Source organism: Gymnodraco acuticeps, unplaced genomic scaffold, assembly GCF_902827175.1.
Source record: "Gymnodraco acuticeps unplaced genomic scaffold, fGymAcu1.1, whole genome shotgun sequence".
Classification (NCBI taxonomy): Eukaryota; Metazoa; Chordata; class Actinopteri; order Perciformes; family Bathydraconidae; genus Gymnodraco; species Gymnodraco acuticeps.
Window position 1 is genome coordinate 50,603 of NW_022992343.1, and position 16,815 is coordinate 67,417.

General features: G+C 40.4%; 1 protein-coding gene across 1 annotated transcript; it reads left to right on the top strand.

Annotated features, from left to right (window-relative positions):
• The first annotated feature begins 920 nt into the window (after positions 1-920).
• LOC117541539 (putative nuclease HARBI1) lies at positions 921-2,751 on the top strand. Its single transcript, XM_034208733.1, has 3 exons — positions 921-947; positions 1,605-2,438; positions 2,548-2,751. Exons 1-3 carry the CDS (start codon positions 921-923, stop codon positions 2,749-2,751), a joined length of 1,065 nt encoding a protein of 354 aa, XP_034064624.1.
• Positions 2,752-16,815: the final 14,064 nt, after the last annotated feature.

The following is a 16,815-nucleotide window of genomic DNA, read 5'->3' on the forward strand; positions in this document are numbered from 1 at the left end:
ATCGGACATTTATGAGAGAAAGTCTCTAATGTCCGAGTGCAAGTGAATGCAGCACAATATGCACGTCATGTAACCCCTCCCCCGGTCCTGGCGCGAGAGTGGAAATATGATTGGTGGTGAATTCACTTGAACGGGGGGACGGCGCAAAACGAGAAGCCTTTCAGACCCAAGCACTGAAGGAATGAGGTAGTTGCGGTCTACAATGACAGAGAAGAGAATGTCAAGTTTGGCTGTACTCAGCATTGAATCAAAATGCACTACAGCTGTTGATCTTAATAAGTTTGTGAGGCGTTTTACCGAACAAAATAGTAATCGCCGCATTCAGCTGTAATAGACACGCCAACTTGATGCTCTGCTCACGGATGACTCGATGAGAATAACAAACTGTTAAGATGATGACCTTGTATGCGTATATATATTTTTTTCTTTGAGGGGGTCTGCCCCCAAAAAACAGTTTTAAGTCCTGAGAAAGTAAAATAAGACGGTGTGTAAAACTACACTGCCCAGCCAACAGAAAGTAACCACTTTGATTTAACTAGGCCAGTAGGTAAGGACCTTGCACTGGATAATAACTGCAGCGATGTTTTAGCTGAATACACGTTTTTTTAACTCTAACTGATGCAGTTAGTCACTTCTTTAATGTTTGTTCTTTCTGATGTAAAGTCAAGGTTGTAACTGTATACCAATAATGATATAATTACTTGTTTTTCAAATTTGAAGGAGGGTGAGCAAGCATCTTGATGAACATTCATCATTAACTCCTCCAAAAAATATAGTTTATTCAAGAATAAATGAATATGTGAATCATAACAGTTCTTCACTATAGCTGTGTCCCAATTCAGCGGTTGCATCCTCCTGAGGACCCAGCCTTTGAATTCTGCGGAGGACCCAACCAACGTGGGTCCTCCTCAGAATTCGAAATGAGACGGTCTACGGAGCATTTCCTGGTACGTCACCGGCAGTTATCCTTACCTTTTGCCGCCCCCGTCGCCTAGCAACCAGCTGCAGTCAGAAAAAGTGCCGGTAATAATTTCTGACATTAGGCAAAATATTTTCAAACGGTTCAATATGGAGTCAGAGATAGTGCTTTTTTTGGTGATGTTCAATATGTTGACATTAATTTCCCAAGGTCACACCAGGCGCACCATCTATTTCAGATTAATGGAAGACCATGTCCAGGTACTGATACTTATATCTATTATCATATGATATTAAATAAAATATATATGTACTGTATCTTTAACAGTAATGTTAATATTAGCCTATAATACATGTTTAAAATGTTATTTCTCAGGTTGAGTATAGCTTGTGTATATATAAACATGTCTATAGAGATATATTTATACACAAACACAGAATATATGTATGTACTGTATTTTTAGCTAACAGTAATGTTATTAGCATAATACTGATACAAATTGTATTTCAGGTTGAGTATAGCTTGAGTATATATATAAGTATATATATATATACGTATATATTTGTGTGTGTATATATCAATAAACATATATATATATAAACATGTCAATAGATATATGTATAAACATAGAACAAAATGCTCTTCACTTATTTAACCCTTTTTTCTCAACCTTTCCCTCTACCAGCCAAGGCCCCTGTATTGCAGGGTCAACCTCAGCGTCCCTGTCCTGGACAGGTTTTTTAATGACCAGGACACACGCCCTGATTTCAGGCTGAGCAGGGAGTCCCTGAAGGTGCTGATGGAACTCCTGGGTCAGGACAGGAGACATGGATGGGGGGCCACAATTGAGACCCTGGTGTTCCTGTTCTGGCTGGCATGTGGGACATCCTACAGGGTGGTCTCCAGAGTTTTTGGGATGCCTAGATCCACGGTACATCGGATTGTCCACAGAGTGACTGAGGAGGTGGTGGCCATTCGCCACCAGGTCATCCACCTCCCCAGGACAGCAGAAGACCTGGAGGCTGTGTCGCGTGGGTTCGCAGGGCTGGCCAGACACAGAGCCTTCAGAAAAGCTGCTGGAGCAATCGACGGCTGCCATGTCCGCATCGTGCCACCAAGTGGCCCTGATGGTCACTGCTATAGAAACAGAAAACTGTTCAGCTCCATTTTGCTGCAGGCTGTTTGTGACCATCAGGGCCGCTTCATCGACACGTATGTGGCCTGGCCTGGGTCAGTCCATGACTCTAGAGTGCTCCGCCACAGCCCACTCTATCGGCGGGCACTCTACCCTCCTCCAGGCTACTATATCCTCGCAGATGGGGGGTACCCCTGCCTCCAACATCCACTCCCCCTCATCACTCCCTACAAACGGCCGCTGCAAGGTGTGGGACCCCAGCGCTTCAACAACCATCACTCCCGGGCACGCTCCATCATCGAGCGTGCCTTCGAGGTGATGAAGACACGATTCAGGAGTATCTTCCTGCAAGCGCTGGAGGTGCACCACACCTTTGTTCCTCAAGTAAGTAATCACTTATTAGGACATTTTGATAATACTGAAGAGTAGATCTAACATGAGGTATAACATATATATATATATTTATATATTTCTGCCAATTTTTTAATTTCAGATCATAACAGCATGTGCCGTCCTCCACAACATCTGCATTGGGGCCGGCGACATCATGGCCCCAGAAGAGGACATTGTGGAGGATGTAGCGGAGGATGAGGGGGAGAATGTGTTGGAGGCAGTCAGTGGTGCTCCTTGGCGAGACCAACTGTCTGCGGAGGTGTCTGCCCTGGAGGAGGTTCCTGGTGACCACGATTATGTGTAAAGGTATGTAAAACAATTGACGAGCTGTGATAAAATAACCTTGTGCAATATTTATATACATCTTTTGTTCTTATCTGCTGCTGAAAACATCTTAGTGACATGGCAGCCGTCGATTGCGTCCGCCCTGCGAACCCTAGCCCTAATGGACAATCCGATGTACTGTGGAGAGAAGCATCCCCAACAGCTCTGGAGACCACCCTGCATGATGCCCCACCCACCGTCAGAGGACACCAGGGTCTTAATTGTGGCAGCCAGGTCCAGCAGCACCACCTGGGACTCCCTGCTCAGCCTGAATGTGTATATAGTTTAAATATTGTTTTATTTGTATGTTGTTCCATCAAATAAATTATAAGTTTCATATTGCTCATTACATTTATTATTTATTTTTCAACTAATCTTTCGAGGAGAGAAAACAGCCTGTTCATGTTCTCCCTGCTCTCCTCCCTCTGCTGCTTCATGTCCTCTCTGATGAGGTCCATTAGCCCCTCCTTTTTTTGCTTTTTAGGCCGGGATGGCCCTGCCTCAACATGATCCTCGTCCTCGTCCTCCTCTTGGTCGCCCACTGCTGAACTTGGCCACGGAGTGTCCTCTTGAATAGAGGATATTAGGACAGGCGGGCAGATAGAGGGCCTCTGTCCTAATATCTCATCCATTAGGACAAACCACGGCCAAGTTGCAGCAGTGGGTTTCCCACCGACTCCCTCTCCTGACCCTGGGTATTTGCAATCCTAAAGGCAGAGTAAAACAATCATGGCATTACAAAAAAAAACACCAGCAGATAAACAAATGTCAGCAAATATGTTTATTAACTTGTAAAACTCACATACTTTATATCTTGTTTTTAAATTGTCCCACTTCTTCGCTTGCAGGGGAGTTACACTTCCCTGCAGGCCCATATCTTCCAAAACCGTCCTAATCACAGAGAGAATAGTACAACATCTAGTATTATGAATAAAACAATAACAATGTCACAACTAAGGATACACACTTAGGAAGAAATCTTCTCTTTCTTTTTTAATGGTGGCATGGAGACATCCCCAGTGCTTGAATTGGAATAAAAAAAGGTGCCAGTACTCTAAATCAGCAACTGTTTCAAGTAGCCTACATTTTATGTATACAGCCCAAAAACAAGAATTTGGCTCAAAGGTCTTTATAATCTGTACAACATACGACTCCCTCTATCCTTATCCTCATATATTTGATTAAGTAATTAAAAATATACTACTATAATATAATATTACTACTGGGTGGGAGTTGCAACTAAGCATAAACACAACAAATATGCGTACCTAGATGCGTCATGAGGTGCCGGTAAGCAGTAAGAACTAACAGTACGCAGATGGGTAAAAATCAGAAGTCCCGGTACTAGACAATACTAGTTGTCTTATTAGAATGGAGTGTATGAAATGAGGGATGATTCATAAAATAAGAACGATACAAACTAGATATTGTGCGTTACCTCCAAGCGATGTTGGCGGAGAATTTGGCCCCGGTGAAGAGGGCTTCGTTCTCCCCACGCATTTTTATAAATGCGGCAGTCTGCTCCTTGCTCCCTATCAAAACAAATTGTTGCAGTATGATTTGTATAACAAAAGCAGTTAAATAAATAAATTAGCTTTATAATGAATCCCAACAATATGAAAACCATGGTTCTGGTTTACAACATGTCGAAATATTTTCACTTCATATTATTTTATGTATGTAATATAAAGAAGACATCTCCAATCGCCCGTATCTTTAAATAAAACAGTTAAATCGGTTTACTATTTCATGTCGTTTACTATTTGGGTGAGTTGAAACCCTATACTTACATTTAAAAATAAATCCGGCTCCCGCCGAAGCTTCAACAGCTGTTGCCGGGACGTTCGAAGCCATTTTCTTTAAAAAACTCGTCACCGACGCCCATTGCATCCTGGGATATGGTAGACCGCGGAGTGTACATCAGATGTATCCTCAAAATCTGGGAATAGAAGGCTGCATTTGTGGGCTGCATTAGGAGGAGTCTTGTCTTTTTTTTGAATTGGGACAGCCCCCGTGACGTATGCGGTCTTCGAATGCATCCTCAGGAGGATGCGGCCGCTGAATTGGGACACAGCCTATATCTGTAAAGCGTCTTTGAGCACCTGTAAAAACGCTAACAAATTCAATCTATTATTATTATTATTATTTATTAACAGTGATTGACAGCTGATAGGAATAATATGATTGTTAATAGTATCATATTCATTCAGACAAACATCGATGAGACAGTTAATTAATGTACTTATTGCAGCAGTCTGCATATATTTGGTACATATAGTAGTAGTAGTACTGATGCCGCTTCAATCACATTAGTATGCAAGAAAAGTGACAGGTGGTGTGACAGGTCACACCTCTCCCTACTTATGTTAATGAGCTAAGTCCCGCCTCCCTTTGTTCGAGGTGGATGTCCCACCTAGGTGTGAATTCACACGTAGGTGTGAGATCCTTTGATGTGAGGGGTGAGGTATCATCACACGTAGGTGTGAAATGCCCCCCTGTGTAGTGCTTTTGTAGTCTAGTCCTTTGCCGGGAGGTGTTATAGCAGGTATGTGTGATATAAGCCTCTGATGTTAATTTAGGTGTTGATTAAAGCAGTCTCTTTATGCTGTCTGGCCCCTGTCCCCTCAGAGTTGTATAATCTAATTATGAAGTCTAATCTATGAGGTGTTATAACAGGCCGGTGTGACTTCACACTGGTGTGTTATAAACCTCTGATGTTAATTTAGGTGTCTCTTGAAGTTAGGTGAGACTGTCTACCAGCCCCCTCCTAGCCTCTCCCCTCCTTCCGGGCTATGACGCAGGCAGATAGTGGGGGGTGGAATTAGGTAGAAATATGCGCAAACTAAATAAAAAGACAGCAATTCCATTTACCCAGTCACCTTTTCAAAAAAGAAAAATGGCAAGAGAAGCCTCGAATGGGGTTTAATCAGTCTGTGACAGCTTACCGCATCCGTCCGGAGCGTCAGTCAAGAAACGAATGCAGCAGCAGCAATGCGGGGGTCTGTGCACAAACTTATCTCGCGCCTCTTTTGGTCATGTGCGCGTTCATGTGTGTTGGAGGAGGGGCTCTGTGAGGAAGTGGCAGATTTTCCCCAGTTTGACTGCAAAATTCTCCAAATTATCTAACCCTTACCTTTAAGAACAATTCACACACACACACACACACCACACACACACACACGCACACACACACACACACACACACACACACACACACACACACACACACACACACACACACACACACAACCAGATGTAGGGGGGGGGGGGTTGAGATAGCCTGGGTGTAAATGCCTATGTTAATTAAGACACTCTCTGTGAGTTAGTTTTTAAAAAAGAAATAAACTCAAATTAAATAAAAACAGCCATTATTTTTCACTCACCAAGACATCTAAAAACGTTATTGTCCTCTCTAGATTTGATTCAGGGTTTGTTTTAAATGGTGTGTGCTGGCTAAGGATGTTTCTTTTCAAGTTTTTGTGAAACTCTTAAAGAAGTATCTGTTTTGCAAAGAGGTTATTTTCAAAAGATCTTATTTAGGTTTTAATAGTGATACCTAAGGATATTATCTTTTAGTTGTATGGATTTGTGAACTAATGTGTAATTACTTTTATTAACTATAATTGCACAGGATCATTCTAAGAAGAGTGAGAGGGCTAATGAGCCAGCACCATACCTCCTCTATGCATTTTCTTGACCTGTATCTAGTTAGTCTTTTTTCAAACATACCGTACGTTCTGCATGTTAGTATATCTGGCCAATCGATTTAGACCCTACTGCCCTAGACGCATGCCCTCAATAGGGAAGTCACGCTTTGGGAAGAGGTGTTTCATTTCACAGATCCACCTTGATTGTTGTTGTGAGGGGTGAAGGAAGAGGGACGGGGGAGGAACATTCAGAGGATGAAGAAGCAGAAAACATAACTTGTTTTGTAAAACGGACAGCACGTCAGTTTCAAGAAAGACGACACCGTGTTTATGCATGACATGCAAAATATCTTGAAGCCCTGTAAAAAAAAGGTACAAGTATATTGTGTTGAAAATATCGCAAAAAGTCGTAATTTTGTATAATGTATTAGTTGCATGTTGTATTTTGCTAGAAATCACTATGTAGTTTTTCAAAAAATATAATGGAAAAAGGAGAGAAAGACAAAAAACAAAATATCACAGTATGTTGAAAAAATATGAAAAGTAATGTGTTCAAAATAACATGGAAGAAATCAAAGTAACGCTTCTAAAAAACATATATTTTAGAAAAGTAATGTTAGTCATGTCAAGTTATCAAGACTGCTGTGTTTCATCGAAACAGTGTTAAAATCACAAACATAAAGAAAACGAATTCCTTACAAATTAATGAATATTTTACCCGGTTAAAAAGGTTTGCATCCATTAAAGTGTAACTAAAAGTATCTTAGTAACACAAGAAAAGAGAATAAAGCATTAATGTCAACAAAACTGGATTGCTCCATTGAAATAGTGTTAAAATCAAAAAGTGCCTCTAAAGAAAATGTATTCAGATAAAGTATTTTATTTTCAGAAATGTTTAAGGTTTTGCATACATAAAAAGTGTATCTTACAGTTCCTTTGTGAGAGAATTACATACAAATCTGCAGAGTGTCACTAAAAAGTTTTACACAGGGACTGACATTCTGTATGGGGGTTTCACACCTGAGCTGCTGCAGGGGGAGGGCGTTGAAAAGGGGGTGACTCTTTTTTTTTTAAGAGTCACAGTCTTAAAGAAAATCTGTTCAGAAAAAGTACTTAACTTTCTATGAGTTGTAAGTTGTCATACATATAAAAAAAGCAAGAGACTTACTGTTTCCTTTGTGAGAGAATTACACATAAATCTGCAGAGTGTCTGTAAAAAGTCTTAAAATCACAAACTGCCATTAAGAGTCAGATTCTTAACAAAATCTACTAATACAAAGTACTTCATTATCTACTTTTCAGCTTTTATACACAAAAGTGTATCTTTCAGTAACTTTCTCAGAGAATTTAAGCATAAATCTGTCAAAGATTCTTAATGAAATCTACGGACACAAAGTACTTCATTATATACTTTTCAGCTTTTATACACAAAAGTGTATCCTTCAGTAACTTTCTCAGAGAATTTAAGCATAAATCTGTCAAATGTTTCAAAAAACAGCCTTGTTTTACTGAAATAGCCTCAAAATCACAAACTGCCATTAAGAGTCAGATGCTTTACGGAATCTATTAAAACAGAGTACTTTCATGGTAGTGGTCAGCTTTTAAAAAAGAAAAGTGTATCCTTCAGTAAAGTATAATGGAAAAAGGAGAGAAAGACAAAAAACAAAATATCACAGTATGTTGAAAAAATATGACAGGTCAGTCAGAGTGGAATAGGCCTGCATCATGGGTTCACACCAACGCCATAAAGGAGTCGTTGTCATTGATGAGCGAGGTCATCTCTCTCCTCCACTGGCCAATAAACTTTCACATTCTCCACTTTTTTATGATTTTGTTTAGCTCACGGACCCCAAACAAAAGTGCAAAGAATTGAATTATTCACAGGGAAATGAATAAAGGATTAATTTGCATTGATTTTGCTCCACCACAAATGGAGTCATTTTCTTGACCATAAGGACTTGAGAGCAAACCAACAAATTGAACAAAAAGATCAATGGTATATTTTAATATGGCTATCAAGAAAGAAATCTCCAAATTGACGCTTTGTGTTTAAATAGTTTGAGAGATTTTCCACTTGGTCTGTTGGAATAGACTGACTGGGACTTTTGTGTGAAATTACGCTTTTTGGTCACAAATTGAGAAAACATCAGTCTAAATTTGAATAATTTGGCCTGTGAAGTTTTGGAGAGGTTCTTTATAAATCAAAAACTGATAGAGGAGTCGGTATGTTAATGTAGCGACAAATGTTCCCCTTCTGCTCTGTGTTGGTCTGTTTGACTTATTCAGCAGCATTCTCCACAGCCTGTGAAAAAGTCTTGTTCTCCTTTTACTCGTGTTTGGTTTGGCTCGAACGGATTAGACACAAGCTCAGTTTACACCAAAAGAGGGGAAAAACCTGATTTTATGCCCCATTGTCAGTGGGTATGTTGGTTATTTGCAACCTAAGTGACAAATTGAATGAAGGACAATTGTGTATATAGCACAAGAAGCCCTTTTAACATGTTATAACATTTCCAGTGTTAAGAGTTATTTTGCCTAATAGGGTAGAAAAACACAGAAGATGGTTTTAGCGGAATAAAAAACAGAACATAAAGGATGGACTGATAATAGAGGTTTACATATATTTTGATTCATGCAAGTCAGTTAGCTAGCATTTGTTGTTATTAATACGTACTTGGCTCCATTATATCCTGTGCAACACATAAACATGTTCACCTTATGTAATAAATTGTAAAACAATGCATGTCATGTGTAAGAAACAGCTGTGAGCGAAAACAACAGGACAGGATAATTCAAGGTTAGCAGGAAAATATGAAACGTTTTGCACTCAAACATGATTTCTTTGATACTAAGTCGATTTTTAGATTTTCTTTGCCCTCCACGTTTGATCCTTTGTCTTTACAGTGCCCTCCCTCTGTTTTAAATCCAAGAGCTTGTATGCTGAGAGATGGGGGGTTTGCTCGTTCCATGGAGCGCTACCTTGTTCCAGAGTGCCCAAGAGGGCCATATCTGTTATAGCACATTCCAGTGTGCAGGCATTTTGTGATTTTGAGGCTATTTCAGTGAAACAAGGCTGTTTTGAACATTTGACAGATGTATGCTTAATTCTCTCAAAAAAAAAAAAGGGTACCGAAAGATACACTTTTATTTTTAAAAAGCTGACCACTACCATGAAAGTACTCTGTTTTATTAGATTTCGTCAAGAATTTGACTCTTAATGGCAGTTTGTGATTTTGAGGCTATTTCAGTGAAGCAAGGCTGTTTTGAACATTTGACAGATTTATGCTTCAATTCTCTAATAAAGTTACTGAAAGATACACTTTTGTGTATAAAAGCTGAAAAGTAGATAATGAAGTACTTTGTATTAGTAGATTTGGTTAAGATTCTGACTCTTAATGGTCCTCTCTAAATTTGATTCAGGGTTTGTTTTAAATGATTTGTGTTTTGTGTGTACAGACACACAGAAAAAACACTGAAAAACACAAAAAGAAGGACAGTAATACACATGTATCAGACACGCCCACTTGCTATAATGAAGACAACAGTTTTTAAATGTAAAAAAACACTTTTTTATTTTTTCACACACAAAAATCAAATAGTTATACTGATTGGGAGCAATCCAGTTTTGTTGACATCAATGCTTTATTCTCTTTTCTGGTGTTACTAAGATACTTTTAGTTACACTTTAATGGATGCAAACCTTTTTAACCGGGTAAAATATTCATTAATTTGTAAGGAATTTGTTTTCTTTATGTCTCTCTAAAAGGCAAGTTTGTGATTTTAACACTGTTTCGATGAAACACAGCAGTCTTGATAACTTGACATGACTAACATTACTTTTCTAAAATATATGTTTTTTAGAAGCGTTACTTTGATTTCTTTCATGTTATTTTGAACACATTACTTTTTCATATTTTTTCAATATACTGTGATATTTTGTTGTTTGTCTTTCTCTCCTTTTTCCATTATATTTTTTGAAAAACTACATAGTGATTTCTAGCAAAATACAACATGCAACTAATACATTATACAAAATTACGACTTTTTGCGATATTTTCAACACAATATACTTGTACCTTTTTTTTTTTTACAGGGCTTCAAGATTTTTTGCATGTCATGCATAAACACGGTGTCGTCTTTCTTGAAACTGACGTGCTGTCCGTTTTACAAAACAAGTTATGTTTTCTGCTTCTTCATCCTCTGAATTTTCCTCCCCTGTCCCTCTTCCTTCACCCCTCACAACAACAATCAAGGTGGATCTGTGAAATGAAACACCTCTTCCCAAAGCGTGACTTCCCTATTGAGGGCATGCGTCTAGGGCAGTAGGGTCTAAATCGATTGGCCAGATATACTAACATGCAGAACGTACGGTATGTTTGAAAAAAGACTAACCATTTATCCAGTTCAAGCTGTCTTTAAGATGTGACATCACGCACTGACTATTTCCTGTAAAATTGTGACAAACTATTACTTATTCTTAAATTTGATCTCTTGCTGCATAGTTGAAAATGATAGATGAAAAATAACTTTTTTTAAAAGAGTCAAGTTTTTCAAGATCAGATACAGGTCAAGAAAATGCATAGAGGAGGTATGGTGCTGGCTCATTAGCCCTCTCACTCTTCTTAGAATGATCCTGTGCAATTATAGTTAATAAAAGTAATTACACATTAGTTCACAAATCCATACAACTAAAAGAGAATATCCTTATTATAACTATTAAAACCTAAATAAGATCTTTTGAAAATAACCTCTTTGCAAAACAGATACTTCTTTAACAGTTTCACAAAAACTTGAAAAGAAACATCCTTAGCCAGCACACACCATTTAAAACAAACCCTGAATCAAATCTAGAGAGGACAATAACGTTTTTAGATGTCTTGGTGAGTGAAAAATAATGGCTGTTTTTATTTAATTTGAGTTTATTTCTTTTTTTAAAACTAACTCACAGTGTCTTAATTAACATAGGCATTTACACCCAGGCTATCTCAACCCCCCCCCCCCCCCCCCACATCTGGTTGTGTGTGTGTGTGTGTGTGTGTGTGTGTGTGTGTGTGTGTGTGTGTGTGTGTGTGTGTGTGTGTGTGTGAATTGTTCTTAAAGGTAAGGGTTAGATAATTTGGAGAATTTTGCAGTCAAACCGGGGAAAATCTGCCACTTCCTCACAGAGCCCCTCCTCCAACACACATGAACGCGCACATGACCAAAGGAGGCGCGAGATAAGTTTGTGCACAGACCCCCGCATTGCTGCTGCTGCATTCGTTTCTTGACTGACGCTCCGGACGGATGCGGTAAGCTGTCACAGACTGATTAAACCCCATTCGAGGCTTCTCTTGCCATTTTTCTTTTTTGAAAAGGTGACTGGGTAAATGGAATTGCTGTCTTTTTATTTAGTTTGCGCATATTTCTACCTAATTCCACCCCCCACTATCTGCCTGCGTCATAGCCCGGAAGGAGGGGAGAGGCTAGGAGGGGGCTGGTAGACAGTCTCACCTAACTTCAAGAGACACCTAAATTAACATCAGAGGTTTATAACACACCAGTGTGAAGTCACACCGGCCTGTTATAACACCTCATAGATTAGACTTCATAATTAGATTATACAACTCTGAGGGGACAGGGGCCAGAGGCCAGACAGCATAAAGAGACTGCTTTAATCAACACCTAAATTAACATCAGAGGCTTATATCACACATACCTGCTATAACACCTCCCGTCAAAGGACTAGACTACAAAAGCACTACACAGGGGGGCATTTCACACCTACGTGTGATGATACCTCACCCCTCACATCAAAGGATCTCACATCTACGTGTGAATTCACACCTAGGTGGGACATCCACCTCGAACAAAGGGAGGCGGGACTTAGCTCATTAACATAAGTAGGGAGAGGTGTGACCTGTCACACCACCTGTCACTTTTCTTGCATACTAATGTGATTGAAGCGGCATCAGTACTACTACTTATAGTTATTGTTCAGTTAAAATTCATTAAATTACGTCTGCCACCTTGTAAGGCTTTACTGATGTGCCACAATAATATCACCTATGTGATTGATTTAAAATATTAATATTGTGGCTTTCCAAGTTAACATTGATTGTAGGGGTGTAACGGTTCACAAACATTTAGGTTCGGTACGTACCTCAGTTTTTAGGTCACGGTTCGGTTCGGTACGTTTTCGGTACAGCAGAAAAAATTATCACAAAACATTAAAACAATTTTTTTAATTATTATTAAACTGTGACTAATGTATTCAAATAAATACAAAATATAGTAAAATAAACATTAAGGTGCAGCATTTCGATGAACTGAAATAATCTGTATTTGAACTGTACTAGTACCTAAGCAGCCAGCTTGACATTAGGACTTGCTTGTCATTGTATTTTCATGTTGTTTAAAGAAAGATGAACTTGTCCACATTGCTTGCTGAAAGGGCAGATCTAACAATGTCTCCTGCTGTGGATAACACCCTCTCTAGGGACAGTGGCAGCAGATACAGCCAGGTAGCGCTTTGCTAACATGGCAACATAAGGATATTTGGCGTTTGTAATAGCTTTGGCTCGGTCTGAACTCTTTGCGAGTGGTGGAGGCTTAAATGCTAGTGGGAGTTGGGTTTGCACTTCAGTCTTTTTTCTTTTGATACCGGTGATATTCACATTCGGGTGATGCCTTTTCAAATGAGTGTGATGTATTGCCAGCCGCGTAACCAATGTTAGTTGAACAATGCCGACAAACAGCTTTGGTTCGGTCCACCTGTCTTTGTCCTTCATCCTTGTACGTAACTGCGAAATCAAAATGTTCCCAAACCGGAGACTTCAATGATGCTGGAGGATTTTCAGCTCAACTTTATCTGCGTTCGCCATTTCGACAGTTCCTCAAATTACTGACTACATTTGAACGCATCCCTGTGACCAGCTCTCATAGTATGCCTCTTGTCCAATGAAATGACTTGGTCGCTCTATGATATAGATTACTTCCAGAAAGTTGTTCATGTTCTCAATTTTTTACGTTTAACGCTATATTCGTTCGGTACACACGTGTACCGAACCGAAGGGCCCGTACCGAATAATTTCAGTACGGGTACGTGTACCGTTACACCCCTAATTGATTGATATGATTGCGATTTAAATCAGCATATACTTCTGTCAGGGGATGCCACCCCTCAAAATCTCCTGCCACCCTCTTGCCACCCCATGAATATTTGTCTAGATCCGCCCCTGCCTACAGCCAATCAGAGCAACGAAACGTTGGGTCTGCTGCGTCATGCATTACTGATACGTCACGTTCAGTGAAAAGTCCCCAAACTCGCGCCGAGTAAATTGCAGACAGACAGCAGAACTTCTAGGATTAATTGTATATTTCGGATGGATAGATTTGTTCTTAAACGCCCTCGCATTGAGGTACAAGTCGAACAGGTGCTAGAGTCACACGACCCACCTGAAGAGTGAATAGTGAGTTTTGAATATATTTTGTAATAATGGGTCATTTGAAAAAGTGTTTTGTATGACGATAGAGATACAGGCCACCTGTTGTGTGCAGTCTCTCTCTCTCTCTCTCTCTCTCTCCTCTCTCTCTCTTCTCTCTCTCTCTCTCTCTCTCCTCTCTCTCTCTCTCTCTCTCTCTCTCTTCTCTCTCTCTCTGAATGAGTGTGTGAGGAACGGTCGGAGGAGCGTGGTGTGAGTGAGTTACTAACTTTTTCACACGTTTTCTACTAACATATTTATTGCTTAATGTTGTAAGTTGTGTGTATTGTGTATATGGTTTAAACGTTTGATTGTTGGTGTTTTCTCGTGGTTTGGGTGTGTGTGGTGTGTGTTTGTGTGTGTCTGTGTGTGTGTCGCAGTTGCGGCATGGATTATGCCAGGCTTAGTCGCAAACATGGTTTTAAAATGTCTCCGATGACACCGTGCTCGGTGGAGGAGTGCAGCCTAGCTGTGGGGGCATTAGTGGGGCACGGCAGCATCAGATCTGCGGCTCGGATAAACGGCGGGGTGGTGATATTTGTGGACACGGAAGGGAAAGCGAACAAGGTGGTGGAGACCGGGATCGTTGTGAATGAAACTTTCATTTCCGTGTCTCCACTAACCACCCCTGCTACAAGGGTTATGATTTTGAATATCCCGCCGTTCATACGGGATGATTTTCTGGTGAGAGAGCTGTCTAAATACGGCAAGATAGTGTCCTCCATCAGGAAGCCCGAGGGCTGCAGATCTCCACTACTAAAGCACGTTGTGTCACACAGGAGAAGTGTCCTCATGATCCTCAATAAGAGAGACGATGAACTTAATCTGGTGTTAAGTTTAAAGTTGGATGATTTTAATTATGTAATGTTTGTAAACTCGGGGCCTGTCAAGTGCTTCGAATGCGGGGAGGAGGGGCACCTGGCCAGAGCGTGTCCGGAAAAAAAAAAAAAAAGCAGGCAGAGGAGGAAAAAAATAGAAAACAGGCGGAGGAGGAAAAAAATGAAAAACAGGAGGAGGAGGAAAAAAATAGAAAACAGGAAACAAATACAAAACAGGAGGAGGAGGGAAAAAATAAAAAACAGGAAACAAATCCAAAAGAGACTCCTGCTGAAACAGCAGCAGCAGGAAACCCCACTGAGGGGCCCCCGAGGCAGGGTGAGAGTCCCTCAAAGCAAGATGAGAGTCCCTCAAAGCAAGCTGAGAGTCCCCCAAAGCCCCCAACAAAGATTGAGGGTCCCTCAAAGCCTCCAAAGAAGGCTGAGGGTCCCCTAAAGCCCCCAACAAAGGTTGAGGGTCCCCCAAAGCCTCCAAAGAAGGCTGAGGGTTCAGAGTTCTCTAAGCAGGACAAGGAAAACTCTGGGGAAAAAAAGACTAATGAGAAAAATAATGAAAAAAGTGACCTTTTGGTTGATGTGGGGAAAAAGGTTGTCCTGAAAGAAGCAGTGGAGACGGTGGAACTCTCTGCATCCGCTGCAAGCGAAGATAACATTGAAGCTCAAGCTTGTACAAAGAAAAGAAAACAAAAAGAGAAAGTCTCTCAGGCCAAGAGGGTGGCAGTGAGTGAGGAGGGAGAGAGAGAGGAGGAAATGGTGGAGGAGGTGAAGGAGGCAGAGGAGGAAGAAAGTGAGGAAGAATTGATGGAGGAGGATGAGGAGGATGAAGAAGATGAAGAGGACTGCTGAGGACAGCCAGCCTCTCACCGTCTCACAAATTAAAAGTCCGTTTTTTAAAGTGCAGCAAATCAAAGCTTTTCTTAAAGAAACAAAAAACAAAAGAGGAGTAAAAATAGAAGATTTTTTTACTGACAAGAACTTGTTCTTACAGTCAGTGAAGGCTCAGATGCATCTTTTTACTGAGCAGGAGTCTTATCGCTTGAAGGTCCTGAAAGGAAAGTTACAGCGAGAGATTTTAAATGAAGAAGAAAAGGTCATGCACGGCAGTTAGGATGCTGGTTTTAACATACTTGTTGTTCTTAAGTGTCTCTCCTCACATCCTTTTTAATGAGTGATTTTAAAGTGTGCACTTTAAATGTCAATGGAGCTAGGGATGTGGGGAAGAGGGCTTGTATTTATGAGCTTTTAAAATTAAAAAAAGTAAATGTAGCAATGCTACAAGAAACGCACAGCGACACTTTTAAACGGGACGGACTGGAGGAGGGAGTGGGATGGGGAGGTGGTCTTAAGTGCTCTTAGCAGCACCAGTGCAGGAGTGGCAGTCCTGTTTGCTAAAGGTTTTATCCCCAAGTCCCACACAGTGGAAGAAAGAATAAAGGGCAGACTGCTGGTGGTGAGAGCCAAGTATGAGCCTTTTAATCTTGTTTTTATCAACGTATACGCTCCTAATTCAGGTCCTGCCAGAGTTCAGTTTTTAAACGAGCTCAGCGCTGTTTTAAGTGAGTGTGAACCAGAAGAGTTTTTATTTTTAGGGGGAGATTTTAACTGCACACAGGATGACGAGCTAGATAGGAACCATAGGGAACCTCATGCTGCATCCAAAAGAGCCATGACACAGTTAATAGCAACACATAGTCTATCAGACATCTTGAGAGAGCATCACACACATCACAGACAGTACACATGGGTCCACACGAGGGAGAACCTTTTATCAATGGCTAGGCTGGACAGGTTTTATTGTTTTTAAGCACCATTTGAATGTTTTTAAAAAGTGTGCTATATTGCCTGTTGGGTTCTCTGACTTGTGTTGTGCGATGTTTTTATTGCCAACATAAAAGCAAATCTGCATATTGGCATTTTAACACTGCTCTGCTTTTAGATACACATTTTAGAGAGGTTTTTATTTATTTTTGGAAAGGTTTTAGAGAAAGGAAGGGGGATTTTAACTCTTTGAAGCAGTGTGGGATTGTGGGAAAGCCGACATCAAGCAGCTTTGTCTTCAGTACACTCTCAATGTTTCTCGTGTATATCACCAAGTCTATGA